Source organism: Sminthopsis crassicaudata, chromosome 1, assembly GCF_048593235.1.
Source record: "Sminthopsis crassicaudata isolate SCR6 chromosome 1, ASM4859323v1, whole genome shotgun sequence".
Classification (NCBI taxonomy): Eukaryota; Metazoa; Chordata; class Mammalia; order Dasyuromorphia; family Dasyuridae; genus Sminthopsis; species Sminthopsis crassicaudata.
The window spans coordinates 730,841,492-730,867,762 of NC_133617.1; the positions used below are offsets into that span (position 1 = coordinate 730,841,492).

At 38.9% G+C, this 26,271-nt stretch overlaps 1 protein-coding gene and 1 long non-coding RNA gene across 4 annotated transcripts in view; one reads left to right on the forward strand and one right to left on the reverse strand.

The window, feature by feature from the left end:
• Nucleotides 1–12,877, reverse strand: part of LOC141551935 (uncharacterized) — a 33,353-nt gene extending 20,476 nt beyond the window's left edge. Inside the window, exon 1 of the long non-coding RNA XR_012485007.1 lies at nucleotides 12,759–12,877. This is a non-coding gene — a long non-coding RNA (uncharacterized LOC141551935). The remainder of the gene's footprint in view (nucleotides 1–12,758) is intronic.
• The window catches only part of ADAMTS9 (ADAM metallopeptidase with thrombospondin type 1 motif 9), a 183,595-nt gene that overhangs the window by 133,009 nt on the left and 24,315 nt on the right, over nucleotides 1–26,271 (forward strand). For all 3 annotated transcript variants that reach the window (XM_074284175.1, XM_074284176.1, XM_074284177.1), the window contains 3 exons: nucleotides 4,612–4,779; nucleotides 12,776–12,946; nucleotides 21,740–21,910. In XM_074284175.1, coding sequence (XP_074140276.1) covers nucleotides 4,612–4,779; nucleotides 12,776–12,946; nucleotides 21,740–21,910 — 510 coding nt within the window. The remainder of the gene's footprint in view (nucleotides 1–4,611; nucleotides 4,780–12,775; nucleotides 12,947–21,739; nucleotides 21,911–26,271) is intronic.

Below are 26,271 nucleotides of genomic sequence, written 5' to 3' on the forward strand. Positions count from 1 at the left end.
ACGATTTGAAAACAATCTGGAGAGGTTTTCCTAAAATTTTTGTATCTGATCCTTGCCATTATTTGATCACTTAAAAAAAAAAAGAAAAAGAAAAAAAAAACTATTATTCTTTTAGGAAAAAATTCTAAAAAAAAAAAAAAAAAAAAAAAAAACATAAAAAGTTTCCATAACAGCTGCCTTTCTTCCTTAGTACTTTAGAAATCAGAACTTAAAAGTGTTTGCCATCAGATTAGATAACTTGAAAATTTCCTAATCTTTTATAGGTCTTAACAAATTGAGCCAAATGGAAATATGAATGATCCTTAAACATGCATTCCTTTTTCTAAGGCAACTTCTGTTTAAGCCAAATGTATAGTTAAACACACACACACATACATGGGGCAGGGAGAAGAGGGGGGTGACACAAGGGGATGGGCAAAAGGAAACAACAGGCTCTAGCTAAGCCACATTCTAGAACCCTCCATATATCAAACTAGGAAGTCGTTCCAATCTCACCTTCAAGTTGTCTGTTTTTTGTTTTTGTATCCCTAACACTTAACACTGTGATTAGCACAAAGTATTAAATATTTTTTTAACTCATTCATTTAGTGTGCGTCACATTGTTAGTGAAGTGCTCACATTTGTTATTGTCAATAATGACACTGATATGAATTGTTTCAGAAAGCTGGGTGGGACCTTTACTAACTCCAGAGGCTGTCCTTAAACGGAGAATTGTTCAAAGATAGAGTACTATCAAATGTCAACATTGCCAAGATATGTGATGGATAGTTTAATCCTACTTACTTTTTATGAATGAGTATTTAGTAAATGAAACACATTCAACTCTTAACATGGGGCAGACTTAATTCTTCCTTGGAGCATGTTTTATCCAGTCTGAAAAGTGTGCTAAGCTCTGTTCCAACTCTACTAAGCTTTTTGACTTTTTTTGGTTTCTGCTACCCATTTTTTCTGGTCTTTGGTAATCTCTTCAGGAGACCACAATGGGTTAGATAATGAGGGACCCAATTAACCAATTATTTAGGAAGACAAATCAGTTTGATTAACTGGGTGAAGGAATTGAGCCATTCCTAAGCCATTATTATAGGATCCATGGGTAGGGTCATTTAAATGCTACAAGACCTTATTCTTTTTTTTTTTTCTTTCTTTCTTTTTTTTTTTTTTCCATTCACATGAAGAAAAACTAGCAAAATGAGCTACTCAACGACATTATCTAGCTTGCTTGTCTTTGAGACAACTTTTATCTCAGTTTCTTTGGAAAACCAAGGAGATCCCTTCTTTGTTTTCTAGTTACAGAAATGCTGGTTTCCTTAAGCTGTTTTTTTTTTGTTTGTTTGTTTTGTTTTTTTTTTTTTTTTGTCTTTCAAGACACAAGAATTTTGATTTCTCAGACTCTTTTAAGTCATAGTCTCAACCATCACACAACCTCTCCAGGACATGAGGAGAGTAGATAATCTCCTTTTAGATATCTCCTTTCCTTCCTTTTGCTTTGGAGACCAGGATTTCAGGACCAATGAAGCCCTTACAGTTTATACATGATAAAACAGAAGCACTGTTGGAAGTAGAATTATTTCCTTGAAGTAGTTAGTAGCAAGAACAGGGACACTAGGTGGCGCCATAGTGGATAGAGCACTGGACCTGGATCCGGAAAGACTCGCCTTCCTTAGTTCAAATCTGGCTTCAGATACTTACTATTTCTGTGACCCTGAGCAAGTTATTTAATGCTATTTGGCTCAGTTTGTTCATCTGTAAAATGAACTGGAAAAGGAAATGGCAAGCCATTCCAGTATCTATGCCCAAAAAAACCCAAAATGGGGTTGTGACAAATCAGACACAACCGAAAAGCAAATTAACAACAAAGATTAACAAAGAACTAGACGAGTATCCAAAGTGATTTCCTGAGTCACCAGATTATACCTCACAACAAGTCCAGTTCACCCCAAATGAGCTAAATACTCTGAGAAGATAGTTGAGGAGAGAAAATGCAAAATTGCTCAGGCTATTAAAAAATAAAGGCCTAATTAAAAGTAGTGCCTTTTTTTATTTTCTATGGCTACTCCTAAAAAAAAAGTGTGCATAAAGAGGGCCCTCAAGTTTTCAACATACATAGACTGATGGGTACTTGGTAACTACTTTATTTCTTTTACAATGAGGTCATGTGACAGTGGACAGAGAAAGTTGGTTTCTAATCTGAAAGATAGTTCTAGTCCTGCTTCTGAAACTTAATAGTGGTATGATCCTGGGCAAGTTAATTACCTTTTAGTGCTGTCAAAAATTCTTTAAAACTATCAGTTTTAGAGTAAGAAAAGGGATTTCCTTTGTGAATAAAACCACAGGTCTACTTTCTACCTAACGTTGTAGTTTGTTTCTTCAGAAAAGGTTTTTTTGTTTTTTTTTCCCTATTATAGGTTCATTAAAGCAAGGAGTCAGGAAGGGGTAGGAAATGAGAAAGAAGCCTTGGAGGGAAGGGAATGACCCTTAAAAATCTATTGAATGACATTTTCCCATATTTCTGCTGCTTCTTATTCATCTCACTCTAAAAGGGAAGCGGGGAGGGGCAGATGATATTGAAAATAACACGCAATGAAAACCTGAACCAGCTGGCTTATGAGCAGGCTTTTAATGACTTCTGTAATCCTTAATGAGGAAATGGAAGTTGAGGCTCATGGTGCATTCATCTGGCGAAAGCACTCGCGTAATTCTACAGGAACCTGTCATCTGAAATTCTTGTCCTGGCTCCACAAACCCTTTGATTGCTAAACCTTCCAGAGGAGCCTAAGCCGAAATCAAAGTCCCGTTGCTCAGGGTCGGTCGACATGTCAGACGTGGTCACATTTGAAAAGGTTCAATGAACCTGCAGATTGAGGTGGAAATGAGGGGCCTCTCTGAATGAGTTTGGCACCGACTTACCTGCTCGGTGTGCCTCTAGATTCTCAGAGTCATTTTCACCTCATTTCCTTTGGATTTCAGACTACAGGCTTTAGAGACTCAGAGCTTTTTTCCTTTAGAAGATGGCTGAGAAGATTCTTTCAGATATTTCATTAGGAGGCAGCAAGGGTGCATTTCTAAAATGGACCTCTTCCCCACCTCACGAAGCAGGCAGAAGTTCATTTATTCATTCATTCCTTCAACAAGCATTTATTCCATTTCTACCATGTGCTAGGCCCAGTGCTAGGTTTGGGGGTAACAAAGACAAAAATCAAAAAACACCTGGAGTAGTTCCTGCCCTCAAGATACTTCTTTTTCTTCCTCTTCTGATGGAAGGATTTTTGGACAAAAAGCAAAGAAGAGTGAGCTGTTAATGACTTACAAGGAATCTTAGAGGTCACTGAATCTAATTCTCCCATTGTACAGATGAGAAAAAGCTTGCCCAGGACCGCACTGCTATTAAGTGTCTGAGGCGAGATTTGAATCCAGGCCTTGCTCTATCCACTACACCTATGGAAAGAATTCTTTTTTGGAAATCTTTTATGGAAAGAATTTTCTGATGATTAAGCATCCCTCATGCCATTTTGTCAAAACTTAAAAAAACAATAAACACAATTACTTTTTAGTTCATTTCTCCCAGGCTTTCAATATGTTCTTTCTTTTATAATACCAATCAAGGGAACAGAGGCAGTTTGGGGCAGCGGATAGAGCCTTGGGTTTGGACTCAACAAGACCTCATTTTCCATCACATGCAACCTTGGGCAAGCTGATTAATCCCTTGGAGTTTCTATCTGCACATCTACAAAATGGCGGAAATATCACATGTAGCACCTACTTTGCAGTCATTGAGGGGCTGACATGAAATGACGTCTATAAAGCATTTCACAAAAGCACTCTAAAAATGGCAGCTTAGCTTTATTTAGATGTTCTAGAAGGCAGTGGATGGTGGGGGAATGGTGGGTGGGTCAGGATCTGTTTCACTGGTTTTTGTGAAACTCCATGCTTCCACAAGCTCCCAAAGGCATGTTCCTCAACTCCAAATCACTCACCCACTTCTGGTGACTTGTTAGTAATTTGGGATAAAAATACAAATTCTTCTATATTCCTTTTAAGCTGTTTACAATTGGACTTCCTCCTACATACCAAAAGCTTTCACTTGGCATAAATATATTTGTAGGTATGTGTGTAGAGTGCATATGGATATGTTGAATATACCTACATATATACATATATGGATGTGTGGCTGGGTGCATATCGCCCATCCCTTCCACCCACTAGGGATTCCAGCCAGCATGGCCCTCTTGTTGCACTCATGTACAGCATTCTGCCCTTTCTCGCATCTGTGCCCAAGGCCTCCCTTGCTTGGAATGCCCCCATCCTCTGTCTCTGGGAAGCTGGGAACCAGTGCCATCCCTCCCCTTTGTATAAAGCCTTTCCTAATTCTCATAATGCCTTTTTATTACACCTGGAAATTACCTTATTGTCTCTCTATCTTTTGCTTGCTTATATGTGTACGTGTTGTTTCCGTTATGGAATATAAACTCCTCTGGGGCAGGGACCGTCTCCCTTTTGTCTTTGTACCCTCAGCTTCTAGCACGGTGCTCGGCACAGTAGATGTTTACTAAATGCTTGTTGAATGACTGATTGATTGATGAAAAAACCCACTGCCGTTGCTTTATATTACAGTGCTCTGTCTCTTGTGGTCGGGGGCATAAACAACGAAATGTGTACTGCATGGCAAAAGATGGCAAGCATTTAGAGAGTGATTACTGTAAGCATCTGGCTAAGCCCAACGGGCAAAGAAAGTGCAGAGGAGGAAGATGTCCAAAGTGGAAAGCTGGAGCCTGGAGCCAGGTGAGCAATAACCTCTCCCCTCCCGAGTATATAGTCTTCCTTGGCTGACTCATTGGTACCAACGAATGGAGGTGATGTTCTTTCTGCAGGTGGTCTGTGTTGTGCTTTCAAAGTGGAGATGGGGGAAGAGAGAGCAAGTTATTTGTGAATAGAGAAAAACACGTTCAGAAAGTCCTCATTAGTTGGGACTTGACCCGGTTGAGAATGGGCAGCCATTTGAACTTGCTCAAGACAGGATTTGCTAAGTAAATGATCAGTATAGTCTACCCTACTTGAGAAAACAGACTGTTTTTTGAGAGCCTTAGATGTTACCATATATATGGGACCAATTGGTAAGCCAGTTTCAGTCCTCCTATTGGCTTTTACTTGGCAATGTTTCTGGCTTGACTTTCATTACTGAAAAATTACTTAAAAATAATGAAATTCTTTGAAAAGAATATAAGTTTAGGGACAGCTAGTTAGTGCAGGGGATAGAGCACCAGCCCTTAAATTAGGAGGATCTAAGTTCAAATCTATCCTCAGACACTTAATACTTCCTAGCTGTGTGACCCTGGGCAAGTCACCTAACCCCAATTGCCCCAACCAAATATACATATATGTTTAAATGGGTCATTTCCTCAGTTGATAAGACTTAACACAATTTTTTTTTGTACATCAATAGATGAAAAATCAAATAGGTTGACCTGCAAAGGACCCAGGACATTAGTCTCTGATAAGGAATAATATTCCACATTATTTTTTTTTTAATTTTTATTTTGGTTATTATGTTGCTGAGGCAATTCGGATTAAGTGGCTTGCCTAGGGTCACACAGCTAGGAAGTGTTAAGTGTCTGAGACCAGATTTGAACTCGGGTCTTCCTGACTTCAGGGCGATATTCCACATTATTAAACAGGACCTAAATCATATTTGGACATGACCATATTAATATGGGAATGATTTTGGCATTCCCAATTTTAAAATGAAAAAAAAAAAAGAAAGAAAGGAAAAAGGAAATGAACTCTAGAGGCTCGATCCCTGACATTTTTAGGAAATGAGCAAACCTTAGATTTTTTTTAAAAACTCTAATCATATCAGATTTTTTTCCCCTACAACTAACCATAACACGAATAGCTCACATTTTCTCTTGGTCTTGCTCAGATTTTTTCTCTACCTGTCTTAGTTTTTCTAGCCATTTTCTAATCCTCTTAGATTTTCCATCTCTGCGACCAGGCCTCCCCCCACTTCTGCTCCACTCAAGAAAAATAAACACATGGGTTTGTTCAGTGTCCGTGCAAAGCCCCTTTAATCCTGCTTAAGCCTTTATCCTAATGAATGATCAATCTATTTTTCAAAAATCGAACATTCAAAGAATCACCTGATTCTCCCTCAGCCAGCTTTGGTTCTTAACTCTGGTTTCATGGACCGATTGGATTTGAAAGCATCGGTTCACTTTGGCCCATCCTTTTTATAATTGCTTTTTTCCTAATTTATTGATATACTCAGTTAGTTTCTGGTCTCTGAACCTGGAGAACATTCGATTAGTCAGAGACCCAGCAGCAGCATTATTTAAGATCCCCCATTAATTAGTTTGTTCTCCTGTAAAGTTTCATGCCCCGTCACTTTTCCTTATGGTTCATCATTTCTACCCCTAGCTGCATGTTCACTTGGTGGGTTTTTATTCTTATTATTATCATGTTATAGAAAAAAGATTAAAAGAATCTTGCTCATTATTGGTAAACATGGTTAGCTTTATTTCTAAACTCTTTGGGATTTTGGTGGTAAGCAAAAATCTCCCATGCATTTTTTTTTATTGAGCTTAACCACTAGGAGATGGCAGTAGATTAAAAAAAAAATACAAGAAATATACTCTCCTGGGAAAGAACTTCACCTTTCAGAAACTATGGCTTATGGAAGTCATTTCTGCAGCTAACAAAGTAAACACAGTAATGTAATGGACTTCAGCCTGCTTTAAAATGCGTTGATTTGATTTGTTGGAATGGATGATCAAAATACACAGGGAAAGTTGTTGTGCAGTGGGAGTCCATTTGTACCCTTTGGGAAAGGGGCTGGAATGAATTAGAATCCTGTCATGTCCAGGGAAAGGTAGCCTGAACCCTCGAGGAATATTAGCATGCTAATGAGCTGACCTGAAACAAATCTAGACTCCCACATTTAGGAAATGAGGGGAACAATCCCCCTTTAGCTTCAGCTATTCAGAATTATAGGTTTTAAACTGCTTGTTTTGGGGCTCTTTTTTGCCTGATGCGCATCTGCTGTTCAATGTCAAGTTGAATCATTAGCATAATTTTTCTCTGCAGCAGAAAGTGAGACTGGTAATAAAGTTTGTAAAAATGCAAGCTTGCAGAACAAAGCCCTGCCTAACTTTAAAAATCTACCCCAAAACAAAAAACAACCACAACAAAAAAGCAAAACTATCGAGGATGCAGTGTTTCTGAGACAGAAATGAGAAAAATTGATTTTAAAGCCTTCTGCAAATTGTTTTACAATTTTATACATTTAAAAATCTTTAGCTTGAAAAGAAAAATGATCCACTTGTAGAAAAATAACTTCAAAAAAGTAAATAAATAACTTCACTGCAAACTCAAGCATCCTTCACCCACCCACAAAAACTCATTCTCATCCTTTGATTTTTTTTTTTAATCCAGGGTTTTGAGAAACAGTTCTCAATCACTTATTTTGCCCATATGGTGAGTCTGACTAGTACATAATTAGAATAGTCTATTCTTGTGGGACTATGGAAATTTACTAAAAACTTTTATTACCTGTGCAACAATTAGAAAAGTAATAGTGGTCATTAGAGAATGTTTGGAAGAGAAATATCATTGGGGTGGAGAGAACAGGTTTCCCACCCCTGAGATTTCATTGGTGTGGGGATTTGCCAATATGGAAACTCCAGTGATGGAGATCAGCAACTTTTCTCTAACTTATAGTCTTACAGAGCAGTCTTGGGAATATTGAGAGGTTCAGGGATTTCCCGTGGTCACACAGCCAGTGAGTGTGAAGGGCTGGATTTTAACCACATCTTGCTGATTCCAGGGCCTGCTAACTATCCTATACCCTGGTAGTTCTAAACTTTCTATATGTCGTGGACCCCTCTGGGAGTCTGGAGATGCCTGTGGATCACTTCTCAGAATAATATGGCATGGCGTGTCATAAATAAATGCATTTAAATAAAATAAGATGTATAAAGGAAGCCAATTATAGTGAAATATAATGATCAAAATATCAGCTTACAGGACCCCTAAACTATACTATTTTTTCTTCCTTGAGGATTCAAAATTGAATATGGATCATTAAGTTAAATAGGACTATTAGAAGAAAACTATCAATAATTTATAAAACATTGACCTAAACGTCATCACATTAGAGTATGGTTGTGCAGACCTTTTGACACAAAAAAGCATTAGCACAATGATTGTGATTAAAATTCCTCCCCTTTTCTGAGATGAGGGGCTCTGTCATGCATTTATCTTCCCCTTCCCAAAACCAAGGAATCTCCATTTCTGTGTTTGATCTTTGGCAAGGAAATAAATATAGAGTCTCTTGTTTTCCTTTTAATTTTCTTTCATGGAAAAAGGGGGTATTCACCTTTCATCGTGGGATGAGAACTATTCTCAGCCACTCTTTTGGTGGGATAGGGTGTAGGGGTCATGGGTCATGTTTTCAAGCAGAGAACCAAATTCTGAAGCAAAATGCAATGGAAGCAATTGATAGCAGAGTTAGTTATTCCCTCCTTCTCATCTCTAGAGATGCATTCTGTGTCCCATAATACCATAGCAACACATGTAGAATGAAGGAGAAAAAGGTCTGTCAGATACTAGGGGCAAATCTTCCTTCCATCTCACCTCTCCTTAGTTTCACTCAGTTTCCCACTTAGTTTCCCAACTCATTGATATAACAATTGCCCGGGCTACTTTGATTTTGTTTACATTATGATAATTCTCTCTTGTCTCTCTACTTGAATCTTTTGGTAGAGGAATAGGCAAGTAAGGTAGTAAGCAAACAGTTTGGTACCATGGAAACAGGACCGATTCTGAAACTCTGGAAACAAAAGTCAGCTTCAAGTTGCCCCTCCAGTGTTTACTACTTAAATGGAGTTCATCTACTAGGGTCTTACTTTCCTCAGATATACACTAAGGAAAAGTTTTTACCAGGTGACCTCTAAAGTGACTTCCAAATCCAAATCTATTCCTATGACTAGATTGAGGTCCCTTTCAGCTCCTGGTCTATGATCTTTCAAAAGTCACTTTTAAATAGCTTTTTCTTTTAAAATTTATCTTCATGTGTATTTATTATCTATTCCTCACACTGCTTCCCTTCATTGAATAATTTTAAAAAGAGACTATTGATGGCAAATTTACATAGTCTAGCAAAACCAAATTCCCATGTTGTCCACGTCTAAACAACTCTTTCTTTCTACATTTTTAGTCCATCTCAAGCCTTTCTGCCTCTCTGGCAGAAGATGGATTACATGTTTTTTCTTTAGTTCTATGGACTAATAGTTGATAATTTCCTTCATAAGAGCTCCAAAGACTTCCAAGTCAACATCATCCTCGTCTAAAAATGTCAATATCTAAATTTACAAATTCAGGAAACTTCGAAATCATCTTATCGAAGTTTATCTTACAGTTAAGGAAATCAGGGCCCAAATTGTTTAAGAATTTCCATGACTTAATTTCTTTAAAATTTTATGAAAAAACATTATTTTCAGCTATTTTTCTACATCTGGTTAATGGGCATGGAGCCAAAAAGGATTGCAGAATGAGGATCAGAGAAGCTAGAAGTGACCTTAAAGGCCATTGAGTTCTTCTCAAATCCCATTCAGATCTGACTTCCCTCTGTGACTTAAATCAAATGTGTTACTTCTCCCTAAGGATTTAAGAACATATAAATATTAAATATTAAATAATGATTTAAGGATGTCTTTATTGCCGGTGGAGAATTTGGAGAAATATGAGAAAAGTTCTCACAGCTTGATAGTTATGAAATAAAAACAAAACGCTTTGCAAACTTATTCAGTAAGCTACGATTAGTAAGAGGATGGGCCTAAGAGATAACAATCAACACTTCCACCTTCAGAACTTTCCTCTGCAAACTAGTTGAAAATTAACAAAAGAGATCTATCTCCCCTTCTCTTCCCACTCTGGCCTGAAGCAGCAGAATCCTGCTAGGGCTATTTCATTGGTTTTGTTCTATTTTTTAATTCCCTTTCTTTAGGAAGACTTCAGATTTCACTCCTGAGAACTCGATGGGAACCTGAAATGCACCACTCATGCCATAGTTGTAAATAGAATAGTGTGACACAGGGTACCCAACCCAAAAATGTTACAGAGATCAGATGTGATATTCTGCAGTTGAGAGCCTGGACCTTGCTGGGCATTTGTAATCATGGGAAATTATCTCCTAACCATCACTTCTCCAAATGGCTTTGGCATTTTAAAAATATGGCTAATTTTTCCCTTTAAAGCTTCACATTTATCCTCGGATTTTTTTTTGATCTATAGATAATATATGACCATGAAACTGACAAATAGAAATCCATGTCTTCACTGACTTAATTTGCTGAAACTCCAAATTCCCATCATTTATTTCTCTTGGTTTTTGTGTTCAGCCAGTTGATTAATTTTCGGTACATAAATTTGGACAAGGATACGTTATTCAGCTTATTATATTGACTTTAAGACCCCAAATATTTTCATAAATTAAAAGCATAGATACTTATGAACCATATTTTCGCCTTGATAATGTATAAGCTACAGACTCGAGTACACTTGCCTAGAAAATTGGCCTTTGGGGAAGAAATAAGAACAAAAACATGAACAAAAACATGAAGATACATGGCATGGTAGAGTATCTGGAAGGCCGTTCACAATGCCCTGGGTATAGCACTGACACATTTTAGCCCTGTGAGTGTGGGGAAGTCATAGACCTTCCCAGCACCTCAAGATTCTCTTTAACACTACACCTTCAAATAGAATTGCCATTGAATGTCAATGAGAGGAGTTTTTCAGCAAGAGAATTCCTTTAAATAGTTGAAAGTCACAGGTGTGGACTCTGCTCTTAAAAAAAAAAAAATAGCCCAGGCATTTATTTATTATTTAAAAATTTGGAAAGCATTTCAAACATTAATTCCTTTGAACTTCACAGGAACTTTGTTATAGGTAGTAAAAAGGGGTAGCTAGTTATCTAGAAGAGTAGCATGTAGGCCCCTCACCCTTCCAAGTCCTCCCAAAACTCATCAAGTTTTGTTTTTAGTTTTAGGTTTTTAAAACATTTTTAAGGGTTTGGGCTCAGCCTGTAAGTCCTGTACTAACATTACTGCCATACAGCTGCCATTTAACAGAAATCTATATAGGGTTTTGGTTGTTATGGGTTATTACTCACACAATTTATCCTGGAACACGATTGCTTTTTCCAGTAAAGACACAATATTACAATTGAATGTCAGCCAAATGGTTTGTTTTTCGTTTTGCTCTCTGCCTTCAATGGGATTTCTGTCATTGGCAAAATGGTTACCCTATAGAATGGCCCACTATACTTGTTACCTGTGCCTTAAACATCCACTTGCCAGCGGACCCTCTGTTTTGGGTAGCTCAGACTTCGGATCCCTTCATCCCCACCATCCCCAGGGAGCAAAATTGACCTCAAAAGCTTTATTCTTTGTGTGCCCCAAATGTATTAGCTCCTATTTCCATAGGTTCAGCCTCAGGTAATACTATCCATACTTATTCATAATCTTTGCCTGTTATCCAATTAACTTTCCTATAAACCTTTAAAGACTGACAGTCATATCAATGTTCACGTGGGGAAAATTTGAATAAATTTGGATGCATGGGCAGCCTTCTAAAGAAGGGTACTTTTATTGCTGAGTATCTGTAATGGGAAAAATGATTATTTGGAAGAATTCATTTGGTTATGCTTTATGATGTTTCCTGATAGCGAATTCTCATTAGTCTTACCCAATGATGAATTTTCCTGCATGCTAATTGAAAGAGAATTTTTGCATTGTGTCAGAAGCTTAATTCTATTATTTAAGAAGTTCCATTCAGATGTATGTGGCCTTAATACATGCTGAACATGTTTGTTAGGAACAGCCCCATTAAAGAAGGTGGGGATGGCCTTGTAGTCTGGCTAACATTTTTCCTGACCAAGAATGTCTGTCCTCATCAAATGATGTTTTTTCCTTTCTCATTGTTGAAACCCTAATAAAAGCAATCACTCTCATCCTACTCACAAGTAAGATTATGGAACCTCACCATAAAGAAATCATAAAAAATTAATTTAAAGAAAAGTTAATTGCAGAATTAATGTGTCGTATTGTGGGGTTGGATCAATAAACTATTTTCATATGATTTACATTATCTCTTCAAGAGCTGAAGACACTTAAGAAAATGTTTCTTTTTTTCCTTCCCTACCCCCATCCCTGTCCTTTTGATATATGTATCCATATTTGTAAATAGACACTAATATGAAAATAAAATAGGATGGGAGAACATTTAGCAAGGCAATATATGAGAGGAGGTATCTGCTTTATATAGTTATAAAGTATTCAGTGATTGCTTTTATATTTCCACAGCTTGTTTTGTTTTGTTTTTCCCCAAAATCATGCTACAAAACTCCTCTCTGACTCTATTTTAATTCTCAAGCCCCACAAATCTTATTTTTGTAGTTCAGTTGATTTGACCTCCCCTGTTTTTATATTGTGCTAGTATTGTCCCTGATTTTTTCCCTTTTCATTCAGATTTTTAGTTTCCAGTGACAAAGTGGTTTGCGCTTTCAATATTGACTTCTGAGGCTCAAGAGAAGACTCCAAAATTTGTCTTTTTCTAGAACTAAGACACTGATTTTGATTACTTTCTTTGAAAATATCAAAAAATATTCCAGATAATTGTAAAAGATTTTTCATTAAGAATATAAGCCCTTTTTCCATTCTGTCTCCCATTCCCCCCCAAAAAAATGATAAGAAGATCCCACTTACTCTGTCTGTCTCCTCAGTGCTCCGTGTCTTGTGGCCAAGGAGTCCAGCAGAGGAATGTGGACTGTCGGACTGGAGCCCACAAAACAAGGGATACCGACTGCAACCTGTACACGAGACCTGCGTCCGAGCAGACCTGCCACTCCCCCGCGTGTCCACTGTATACTTGGAGGGCAGAGGAATGGCAGAGTGTAAGTAGAGGGCCTGGGGCAGGCAGCTGGTGGGCGCCCTTCCCTCCCTGATCCCCCACCCCCTATGTTCACCGGCCGGCATCACGTTACTTCTGCTGTGAAGTCCAGTCACTGAGGGAGGAAGACTGCTCTGGCTCCAGCAGAGTCCTCTGTCAGACAGCCAGGATTTACAGGGCTGAGTGCTGGGGGGAGAGATTGTACTTTTTTGTACAATGTAGTGACGGTGTTCTGAACGCTCAAGTTTGGCTGACTGTGAGAAAGAGCCCACTTTGTCCAGAAGGAGGGAAGGATGAAAGAACAGATTAGAAGGAGGCGGAGAAAAGCCTCCCAACTGCTACTATCCCATTATTTTTATTTAAAAAGTTCGCTGCAGACTTCAATGAGATCTCCCAAAATACATTTTATCTTAGTGGACTGTGGTGTTGTTTAGTAACAATGACTATTACTAAAATTTCCAAGGGTCTGAGAACTTGAAAATAAGACAAAACCCAAAGTATATGGTCTGAAGTAACTGCTCCTCTGAGTCACAATGAATAGAAAGCATTCTTTTGTGGGGTTTTCCATTCAAAGTTAATATTTGGTTCAAGAAAAGCATGGTACAGTGGTGAAGAGCATGGACTTTGGAATCAGAAGGCCTTGGCTAAGATTTTTACATGTGACATGGACTGCCTGTTTCGGCCTCCGGCAGCTCAATTACTGGGCAGTTTTCTTATCTACAATACTCCATTTAATGGAGGCTTTGGATTAGGCAACATCTGGGACCTCTTCTAGATCCATAGTGATGGTCCTATGGCCGAAGCTCTGTCACTTCCAGCCTGTGTGACTTCAGTCAAGTCCTAGAATCTCTCCGGCACAGTTATATCGTATTACAGCCACATACCAACAATTTGTTCAGCCCCTTCCCCAAATGAGAGGTCCCTGCTCCAAGGGAATTGTTTTTCTGGGAGAGTTTTTAGAACAAGATGTCATAAGGTTTTGGGAGTCTTACTCAGGAATTAGAGGAAGTAAAAGTATGTCTTCTGGACTCTTCCAAACTTAGAATCTCCTAACAATCTTATTGTTTTTCTGGTGACTTTCTAAAATTTTCCTTCATTCCTACACACACACACACACACACACACACACACACACACACACACACACACGCTCCGCTTTTATGCCATTTCTGCTGATTTTCTCCCCTCTTCCTCATACACAGAAAAGCAATTACTTTCTACCTTTTAAAGGTAAGTCTTGCCAATCCATCAGGTCTTAATTATATAGAGTATGGACATCTAGTATTTGTTTATCTTCTTCCTCCAGACAATTTCTCTCCTTGTTAGCACTTGAGATGGGGAAGGGATCTTGGTGTCTCAGCTAAGAGATATGTGAGACAGATGAAATTAAAATTGGTCTGTTGGTAAAAGAGGGAGACTAATAGAATTGTCAGTGCTTTTTAGTCCATTTTACTGTTGCATGATTTCTTTTACTCTAGAGATGGCTACATTTAATAAACCAAAAAGGGGTAACAACAATGTCAGTTCTTCATTTCTTCCTAAGAATGGTACCAACATGATTGACCTGATATGGAGGGAAAGAATACCTTCCTGTCTTATTTTTAATAAGAATATCATCATATCTTTCCCATTGGCATTCTAATTTTAGGCCTTTCTCCTTTATCTCTTCATATTTTCCTCCTTCCTTCCTTCCTTCCTTCCTTCCTTCCTTCCTTCCTTCCTTCTCTCTCTTTCTCTCTCCCTCCCTCCATCCCTCCCCTCTGGTCCCTGCACCAGATTAAATCTAGCTAAATGTTCCAAGCCCTGAAAAGCAAGCAAGAGTTGGGAATGATTCTAAACTGAGTACTAACACCTTGGCCAAATATTTTCAATTCTTGAAACAACCACAAAAATGAACATTTCAGTCCTCAGTCCACGTCGAAAGTTCCTCTTGAATGCCAAAGAATGCAAATCTTGTCTTGAACACATTAGGCGAAGTGATCTCCCCCCTACAAACTGAATAAGCCCATGTATTAATTTCATCTGCAGGCAACATTTGTTTGTTTATTCTCCCTTCAAATGATTCCATTTGCTGAGCATAAGAACAGAAAGCTCAATGAATCCAGTGCCCATGGAGGTCTCTTTGGTCCCTCCCTCACAATATTTTTCAAAGAAGCCAGACAGAGCTATCTGTGGCACTGAAAATATTAATGAAGCACTCTTTGGGGAAGAAGATCAAGTAGACTGTCTCTAGCGTGGAATCCTCTGCTTAGTTTCCTGTCTCATGATGAGGAAAGTCTGTGGCAGAGAATGAATGGAACCTGGTGGGAGGGACACCACAAAGTAGATTCATGCCCCTTCCAATCCAGTTCAGCGTTTTTAAGCACCTAATTTGCTCTGGGTGCCATGCATGGTGCTAGAGGTATAAAAACCAAACCAAAACCCATCCTTGTCCTGCAAAGGGGAAATTCATTAGTTCAGATAATAGGAGAGAAAGGAGGCAATAATGAAACTTCCTATCCTATGCAAATCTATAGAGGAGCCATGTTCTCAGTCATTCACAGTAACAACGAGGACAATACGAATATTAATAACAGCCAGCAAGCAAAGCACTTTGAATATGTGATATTATCTGAGCCTCACATCAAATCTTTAAAGTAAGTGTCAGTATCTCCATTTAACAGATGAGGAAATGTACTCCTAGATTTTTTTTTCCTTTTTTGCTGAGGCAATTGGAGTTAAGTGACTTGCCCAGGGTCACAACTCCTAGAATTTTAAGAGCTGAAAGAGTCTTCAATGGCCCCCTGCTCCAACCCACATGCACTAAGAAACCCAGTCATATATTTACAACTGCTCTTCTGACTTTTAAATGAAGACCAACAATGAGAGATGGCTTTCATCCTCAAGAGACAACCCATTCCATTCATGGATTATTCTCAATGTCAAAAAGCTTTTCTTATATAAAGCCTAAAATGGAGAGAGAATCCATGAGCTCCATAGACCACCCAATTCTGCCTTAGGATACTGTTAATTCTTACCCAAGGAACTTGTTTTTCTTGGGAATGGGAGGGCAAAATGAAAAAATAAGGTGACTTGTCTAGGATCACACAGCTAATAAGTATTTGAGGCAGAATTTAGGTCTTCCTATCTTCGAGGAAGATTCCACTTTTGCTCCCGTAGAGACTAGTCCTCTCTTCATTATATCACGCTCCAACTTTTGAATCAATTCAGTAACACAATGAGTTGATTACAAAGAAGGTGGTTACCGATTTTTTTAGCTGTGATTCTTTCTTGGCAGTTATATTAACAGATAGAACAATCCCCAAACAAACAAATAAAAAAGAATGTTAGGAAAAGTAGGAAGAAAGGAATTCTTAGGAGAACTATTAGGTTTGCTTTTGGTCATATTGAGTTTAAGATATCCATGGGACATCCAGTTCAGCTCACCAATTAGCAATTACTTGTTGGGTGCTTCTGAAATATGAAGGAACTTTGTTCATTTCCTTATAGTGGTTCACATTTATTGAGCAATAAGGTTTGTGATGTTCTTTATGCACATTAGCTCATCCATGAGATTGGTGCCCTCATCCCCACTTTGCAGATGAAGAAGCAGAGAGGTCAGAAGCCCCAACTGTGGTCATACCTTATGCACCTGAGGCTGGAGGCTAAAGCTGTCCACACTTTTCTGCTGACTCTAGGGCAAACTCTTTCCACTCTGCTAACTCTCCCATTGGTGATAGGTGGGCATTCAGGGATCACGTTGTTTTTTCTACATGGTTCTTAGGTCTGGGCACTGAACAGTGGTAGTTCTTAAAGTCCATGCATGAAGGACTAGAATCTAGTGGTGGTTGGAAAAATACTTCTTTATAAGTCACTGTTTAACAACTACTACACAACTGTTGCCTGCTTTCTGAATGCCTGGTCCTGTCTTTGCTTCCAAGTCAATAAAAAAATAAAGTTATGTGTTTGAAAGGAAACTCTACAAAAAGAAAAAAAAATTAACAGCTCTTTTGTGACCTAAAAAAAGTGAGGAAAGCCCAAATTTGTCCTTGTGGCCATTTCTTGGGTCTTCTACATCCTTTCTTGCTGAACAATGATATAGGGGTGAAGATGTGTGACAGCCCCACCCCAGACCGGGTGTTCCGACCCAGCTTGAAGCTTGTGATTTTCCTGGGTGATCCCTCCCTGCCTCCCAGTGTAAAGTGGGACTTTGTTACAGTCTGTGGCTGGCACATTTTTCCCCTCTCCTGAAAAAATTACACCCTTGTGTAATTATATTCTTTCTTGGGATCAGCTGATTAGCAGACTCTTAACTGTCTGAAAAATGGCTCTTGAAGATGCTGGAGATCCCCAGAGAGAACAATTTCTGCATTTCAAGGACAACTAAAAAGGCTTTAGGAAGCATTCTATCTCCGTCCATCAAAAAGGGCAATACTTTGGGGAAGAATTGGGCTTTCAGACTTCAAAGAAGATATTGGAGGGAGGGGAACTATATAATATACAGATCTAGTGAATATTTATTCATATGTTTAAACATTTACTTGGCCCTTAGATGGAAAGACTTCTGTAAAAATAAAAAGTAAGCTGGGAATAAAAAAGGCTGGGTTTCAATTCCTTTCATTTATTGAGAGATTTTAGAAAGTGGATTGCTCTCTGAACCTCAGTTTCCTTATGTGTAAAGTGAGGAAATTTGCATTTAAGATAGTTTTCAGCTCTAGCTCAGTAATAATCTTCAGGCTACCTTTCTGTACCTCAGCTTGATCATTTGTAAAGATGGTGATTAGAGCACCTTCTGGACACATGGAGTAAATTTGAAGCATAAATTCAAAAATACTTTGAGTTATTCCAAAGAGAAGTACTTTCCTCATTCATTAAGCTCTCCAGCTAACATTTTTAAAGGACGTTTCTGACTGTTATGCTCCTTCTCAAGAAATTCCAGGAGGATAAAATACAAACTCCCCTGTTTGGCACTGAAAACTCCACCATCTGGCTCCAGTCAGGGTTCTTATTCACTATTTCCCATATATGGTGTTCCATTTCCTATCTCACACCTTTGCGCAGGCTCTATATCCCCAATGCCTGAAGGCAATAAGGAGTAAATGAGCATTTATTAAACATCTCCTATGTGCTAGACACGAAGTTAAACATTTTACAAATATTAATTGATTGTCCAAAACAGTCCTGGGATGGAGTTGAGGTTATTATTCCCATTTTACTGTTGAAAAAATTGAGGTAGACCGGTATTAAATGATTCATTCAGGATCAAACAGATAGTGTCTGAGACTGACTTTGAACTCAGATCTTCCTGACTTCAAGACCAGTTTTATCCATACTTTACCTAGCTGCCTAGAATATACTACCATTTCAACATTTCCTTGTGGATTCCCAAGGCATTAAAAAACAACAGGAAAAGAAACAGAGGCGGGAGAGCTCAGGCCATCTATGTTACTGGGAGCAGAGAGTGATGGAGTTTGTTGGCCATCATATAGGTTAAATAGAGGAGAAAGCATGAGATGTACTTGTAAAAGTGATGGGAAGCAGGCTGCTGTGGGCTTTGAATGTTAGTCAAGGGTGTTTGACCTTCATTAATTGGGAAAATGGGAGCCACTGAAGATTATTAAGCAAAAGAAAGATGCAGTATGAAGATTTCTAGGTCAATCTATGTGAAAGATTATTTTAAGAGCAATGGATTGGAGGAGGAGAGGATATAGGTAAGGAAAATCTTTGGGAGAGCCACAGATGAGAATCCTGGTGAGAGGGGAATTCATCCATTCAACAGATTTATTTAAATACCTACTATGTGAAAGGCACTGTGTTAGGGATGCAAAGTCAAAACCAACAGTGTCTGCCCTCAGAAACCTTACACTCCATGATTGAACTCTAGAAATATGGAATGTGTCTTTTATTTTATTATTGAAGTTTTCTTTCTTTTCTGTTATGGTTGAATCTCCATGTCAACCTGGTTCCCATATCCAGAAGAGTTAGGAAGTTCTTTGTTTTTTGGTTACATGCATTTTCTTTGAGTATATAGTGAAAAGTAAGGAAAAAAACTCAAGTGATTCTCTAACCAGAAGAAAGGGGTTTTGAAGAGCTGCCTAGGGGCCTAGTGATGAGGATTCTAGCTAATTTCCTTAGACAGGGTAAAATTAAATACCTGAATGTAAATGTTTATAATTTTAATTTTTATTATCATTTATTTTTATAAATTTATAAATTAATAAGAGGTGATTTGTAGGATGTAAAGTTGGAAAAACAGAAAAACAGGGATTTTGAAGGACTTTTGTTTACTTTTTTTTCTCCCATCCATACCCATTTACCCACAATCCCTTAGAAGGAGACTGAACTGCTGTAATAGAATGAAGTTAACTGGTTGGGGGGGGGGGAAGGGGAACCAAGCCCACAGTCTCATTTTTCAGCCTAATGAACTAGCCAGCCATAGTCAGAAAAGGAAGAAGTCCACAATTGACAATTTCAAATGATCAATCAGGCAACATATGTTAAGGGTCTGCTGTACGCCAGACCATGTCCTTAGTAGGTGTTTCATTTTGTGAACTGGTAAGTTACTATTTTATGCTTAAGAGCTCTGAATCCCAAATTACCCTTAAACTGACAAAAAGAAAAACATAACCATGACATTGAAGTTATAAGGAGGAAATCCCATGAATAGGAATTACTTTGGGGACATTAGGGAGATACTGGAGTCTTAGAATGCTCACTGTCGCCACACAGTGCCTGAAAGGCTGTCCCTTACCCCCATCTCCCTAGAAAAATTCAGTTTTTATTATGGGATTTCCAGAAATAATTTTGCATTTTACATTTCTTTATTCCTTTGATTTTTTTCCATTTGCTCACTGATTTACAATGAAGAAGCAAAAGGCATTTGTTTTGAACATTTGAAAAATCATTTTCAGTCCTTGGTCCCAACTGTAAAAGAATTCAGCAAAACCTCCTTAGAATATGACCCAATTTCCTCTTGGGGGGCTATGCTTTTCTGCCCACATAGTCTGGAAAATGAAGGCAGGGAGAAGCAATCGACCTCAAAACAGCAGATTATGTGACATTGCTTTGGACGGCCTCTCTAAGTTTGGGGCCCTTCCTGCTGATTGCTGTGTTCTCAAGTTCTCAGTGACTGGAAAGCAGTCTTCCAGGCATGAAATTTTCAGCCCATTACAGCAAATGATTCCTTTCACATCATCGTCCATGGGCTAATCCAGTTAGTTGGAAACGGTAACATTTTAGAAGCCTTTTACAGCTGATAAGTCCTTTTCCTCATTTTTTTCAGATTAATAACTAGTAGGGGCTTCTAGCTCCACTTGAGGTAAGTACATTAGAAGGAAGATGTTGCCTGTTAGCATTAGCTGTCTCAGGGAGCTCAGCTGCTCAATTATTTTCTCTTTCTGAATTATAGAGTACCCTGTGAATCAAGGCAGCCCGGAATTATTAGCTATTCACTTGGTCGTATTTTCCAAAGATCCATAATGACATTTCAGAATACCTTTTAGAAATTAAATGATGCTAGGGGAGCTCTCGAGCCAGCTACCAGAATTCTCTAGTCTGAAGATTCTTCTATTCATTAAAATAATAAATCTCTTTTTTAGGTCATGGACCCCTTTGGCTATCTGGTGAAATCCATGGATCCCTTCTCAAAATAATATCTTTAAAACATAAAATAAAATAGAGAGGATTACAGAGGAAACCAAAAGTTAGTAAAATTATATAGATTTTTTTTCCATTCAATTTTATGGATCCCCTTCCTGCCCTCACCTCCCCAAAAATCTATCCTTTAGACTGGAAATCCCAATGGAAGAACTTCTGTTCTAAATCAATGGGTTCCATGATTGAAGGAATAGTAGGAGAAAAAAAAATGCATAATTATATATAAATATACATTATATATAAGGCATATTATATATATAATATATACACATATATATTATATATATTAAATATACATTATATATAAGGCAGGTTCCATTTTGAGTTTTTGGTTATATAATACTGGATTTTGGTTTTAAATCAGGACTAGAGAAGGGAAGAAAACAAACATTTATTAAGCACTTACTATATACCAGACATTGTTACTAAGTGCCTTACAAATGTTGTCTCATTTGGTCCTCACAACAACCATGTGAAGTACGTGCTAGTATTACTCCCATTTCACAGATGAGAAAACTGAGGTAGCCAGAGATCAGACTTGCTATGGCAGCATCTGATCTCAGATCTTCCTGATTCCAGTTCTAGTGTTCTACCCACTGTACTAGGTACTATTTAGTCCAGGAATTCTGAACTTTTAGAATGGTCCCATTGGCAGTCAGGTGAAATCCGTGGACTCTTTCTCAGAATGGTACACAAAATAAAATATATATGATTACAAAGGAATCCAATCACAGTCACTTGCAGTTATCAGAATATTGAAGTAATCTTGGTCTGGTCTTGCCCCTCATTTCACAGATGAGGAAATTGAGGCAGGTTCATGGAAAAATGCCAAGGCCATTCAGGACATAAACATCCAAATTAGGGCCTCTTTCTCCCAATCCCCTCTGCGGTAAGCACCTACATCTAATTTCTCGTGCTCCTGCTAGAACTCTAGGCCTTGGGTTCCACAGTTTGCGAGTCACTTTATTGGGATAAATTTGCACCTAAATGCTACATGGGAGCCTTTCTCAGGGGCTCAGAAGGACAAACTCCTTCTTGAGGCAGTGGACTGAGACCCACAAAGTGGCTTGGGCATGGGGGAGCTTGTGGCTGGCCAGCTCCTGGATGCTCTGTAGGTGACATCCAGCTTGTCATCTGGTGCCCCCTTCTCATGTTTTTACAGTGCACTAAGACATGTGGAGCGGGCTCCAGGTACCGAAAGGTGGTGTGTGTGAATGGAAACGAAGTCGAGGAACACAGCCTGCACTGCGACCCGAGCCAGCGGCCAGCGGACCGGGAGAGCTGCAGCTTGCAGCCGTGTGAATACATCTGGATCACTGGCGAATGGTCGGAGGTACCTGGGCTTGGCGGGAGCTGGGGAGCTGCCCAGAAGCAGGGCCAGACCTTAGTTATTAGAGTTACAGGGAGATTTTCAGGAAGCCTGTTTTCTCCTTTCCCTCCTTCTTCAGGGAAGATGTGGGCTGACATAATTAGTTAGAAGTGATCACAGAGCAGGAGATATGGACTGGGAGTGGATGGATCCTTGGAGTCAAGGATTCCAGTCCTCCCTATGGGACACTATGACTGTAGGACCTTGGATAAATCATTTAACCTCTCATTGTTCTGGGCAGTTTTCCAAGACTATAAATCAAATCAACAACCATTTCTTTTCTTTTTACTTTCTATTTTTTTATTATAGCTTTTTATTTTCAAAACACATGCATGGGATAATTTTTCAAAATTCGCCCTTGCAAAACCTTGTGTTCCAAATTTTTCCCTCCCTTCCTCCTACCTCCTCCCCTAGATGGTGAGAAATCCAATACATGTTAAATATGAAGAACCATTTCTTAAGTGCTTACTGTGTGCTAAGTGCTGGGTATACAAAGAAAGGGGGGAAAACCCTGCTTTCAAGATCATTCTAAGGGGGGGTGGCAACAAACAAACAGGTATCTCCAGATAAGGTATGTACAAAATCGATGGAAGGTGCCAGCTAGATGGGGCAATGGATAGATCATCAAGCCTGGAGTCAATAGACTTGAATTCAAATCTGGCCTCAGATAGTTACTAGCTATGTGATCCTGGGCAAGTCATTTAACCTTTTTTGCCTTAGTTTCCCCTTCTGTAAAATAAGATAAAAAAGAAAATAGCAAAACACTCCAGCATCTTTGCCTAAAAAAAACCCCCCAAAGAAATCACATAGAGTTGAACACAATTAAAATGACTGAACAGCAAAAAGATGAAAAGTAGCCTTGGAAGGAAGGCCCTAGAAGTTGGGGGGACTAGGAAGAGCCTCTTGTAGTGAGATTTAAGTTGAGTCCTTAGCTTGAGGACTTAGCTTGAGTCCCCTGCTTTATTACAGGGGAGCCGAGAGGCAGAGATGAGGATAGAAAGTATTCAAGTCTTGGGAGACAGTCAGTGAAAAGACAGAGATTAGAGATGAACTCTCGTGTGTGAGGGTGACAAGAAGACCGTTGTAGCTGAATCATAGAGTAGGAGAAGGAGAAGAAAGGATAAAAAACACTAGAAATGTGGGGGAGCAGGTTTTAAAAGTCAGAGTATTTAATATTTTCTCCTGGAAGTAATGGGGCCATGAAAGTTTATTGAATAGGAGAGTGACACAGTGACTCCTATGTTAAAGCTCTTTGATAGAAGCAGGGTCAGTGGTTGAAATGAGAGAGGCCAGGAGACCCCTAGAAGGTGTTTGCAATAGCCTAGGAGTGAGGTCTTATAGAGAGACCTCGGTTGTGTCAGAGGAAAGAAGAGGGACATAAATGTTAGAGTTATTCCTTATGGGTGTTCCTTATGCAAATTAAGTCACAGATCCAGGGACAAAAACAACATTGTCTGGTAACCAAGAAGGCCGACCTTATACGTAGTCAGTGCTGGAGGGGCTGGGAAATCTGGAGTAATTTGAGAGAAACAGGAAAGGCTTCTTGGAAAAAGAGTCTCCAGAAGTATAATGTATATGGAACTCGCCAATTTTCATGGTGGAAGGAAGTTTCTATGTTCAGATTTCACAGGGGTAGCCACTAATTTATTGTCCCCAACCATGTGCAGAAGGTATGACCAACTGATGGGGTGGGAATGGATTGACCTTTATCACTTGGGATTATCAATGATCAATTATGGGGTTCATCAATTGGGATACTCCTTGAGAGTGTGCCTTTTTTTGTACCTCCAGACTTAGCACAGAGTCTGGCACTCTGCAGGCACTTAAAAAATATTGATTGATAATGGATTGATTGATAGATAAGGATCTGAAGCAGGATTCAAACTCAGATCTCTATGACTTCAAATCCAAATCTCTACCCACTAAGAAGTCATGTGATCATGAAATCATGCAAAGTCAGAATTCGAACCAGGAGCTTTCATTTTTTTCCTTTACGCCTTGCTATTTTTCTATTGGAATTAAATCCTCTTCCTGGCAGTCTTTGTCTTTTACAATTCTTCCTCTTTAGAGACTTCCTAGTCTAGCAAAACCCATTGTTCTCTGAGATCTGTCCTCGCTTAAATGTAAAGATCTGTGAGCAAGATTGCCAGGAATCAGCTTCTCCTGTTCTCTTCCATGTGTCAATCGTGGGGGGTAGCCTATCTTTCCCTGAAGATGTCTCTCATTATTTACCAAATGATACCTCCAGGTACCACCCCTCCATGCAGGTCTCTAAAATCCTCTTCAAAAACAGGTTCTCAAAGATTTTCTGAAATCCAAGAAGCAGTTCAGCTCCAACTCATGGCTTCTGAGGTTCCAGACCCCTTTTCAAAGGTTGGATGATTTGTGAAAAAAAAACTTGACTGTGTTGGGGTCTCAGTTCCTGAACCAGCTTCCTGCATCTACTTAGTTTTCTCCACGTAAAGTTTAGGTAATCAAAAACCAGACTGATTCATGTCCTTAAATAAGTCCAATTCCCTATTAATGAATGGTACTGGCAAATTTAAGCAAGTCTTTAGGAATCACCAATATGTAAAAGGCAATTGAGGTATATCCAAAGTCTCTTATTTTCCATTACCCTAGATAATTATAAAATGATCATAGATAAAAGAGACATCAGTGTCTACTGTTAATAATGCCTATTTCTGGCCAGAGGAAGCCCCCTTGATCCAAAGTAAGGGTTCTTAATCTCCTTCCATCATTATGGGGTCTATTGATAGGTAATTCAGATGGGCTTCGTGACCTGAAATAGGGAAAATAATATCCTTATTTTCACTAATCTCTAAGTGAAATTAAAAATTTCCTGCTTTATTAATTCCTCATTTAAAAAAAAATTCTGAGGAGTTCACCAGACTGTCACAGAGATCCAGGATGCAAAAAAGGTGAAGAACCCATGTTCTAAAGCAGTGGTCCTTAAACTTTTTAAATAGGGGGCCAGTTCACTGTCCCTCAGACTGTGGGAGGGCCAGACTATGGTAAAAACAAAAGCTCACACTCTGTCTCCGCCCCTCAGCCCATTTGCCATAACCCTACGGGCCCCATAAACGTCCTCAGTGGCCGCATCTGGCCCGCGGGCCGTAGTTTGAGAACCCTTGGTCTAAAGTAATTTCGTACATGATCTTTTCATCAAAACAGATGCAATGAAAGAAAGGAACCAAAATGATTCTCATTTAATAGATAGAGTAATAGATAGATGACTTCAAGATTATTTATTTGCCAGGTCTGCCTTCCTCTACATCTCCATTCTGGATGTTTCCTTGCATCTTTCTTCACTGCTAAAGTGATTTTTACATCATTTGATCATTTTTATTTATTTCCCTCTCCCTTTGTTGATGAGGTTTGATGAGATTATAAAAATAATCAGCAAAGTCTTTCACAGAAGAGATCTGGGACTCATCAGGAATGGATTCCACCTTGCCCAATAAGGCTAGATGAAATATTCAGTTAATATTCAAACTTTTTCTTTTCTTCTTCTTTTCACCAAGTCTGGAGATTCATCAGTAAAGAGGTTTTGTGTAATTGTGGAGCTAGCTGTCTGTCTCTGGGGGTTGTTCCTCATACTTCCCATTAGAGGTTCACCGAGGAGCCTCATCAGTCAGCGGTGGTCCATTAGTCAGGACTAGAATGATGTCTCTCTAAACCTAGGTCAAAGAGAAGAATTAAGGCAATTAGAAAGAGAATTAAGGCAAAATTGTCTCTGATCCCCAAATCCTCCGGATGGCTGAGTAAAACCTCCAACTTGCCTTTTCATCAGTAAACAAAGCTTAGTTTTATCTGTGGGAGCACAAGTGCCAATTAGGAACATCCCTGTTTCTGAATGGCTACCAAGGCTTACGTAAACCATCTAAGTCTCAACACCTGGCATCCTGCCTCAACAGTGTGAGGAAAAGAACACTAGATTGGCTTTCTGAAAAATCAGGATAATAGTGCTTACCTCATGGGGTCATCCTGAGGAGCAAATGAGATCACAAAATTGGAGAATTAGAGGCTTTTAAGCAGCCATCTAGTTCCAACCCATACCCAAAAAGAATGTCTACTATATCTGATGAGTGATGATCCCACCTCCCCTTAAGTATATATTTAAAAAGTTTAGAAAATATATTCATTGAAATACTTTAGAAGCCTTAAAATATGTCATAAATGCTAGATGTTTTGTATAACGTATAATTTTGGTCAACATATTCAAGAAAGAGATCCTAAAACCAATCCACATATGGCAAGAACCCTTAGCCATTCTGCTCTTTCTCCTCTAAACCTCAACTTTGTAATGGCCTTCCTAAAAGGTA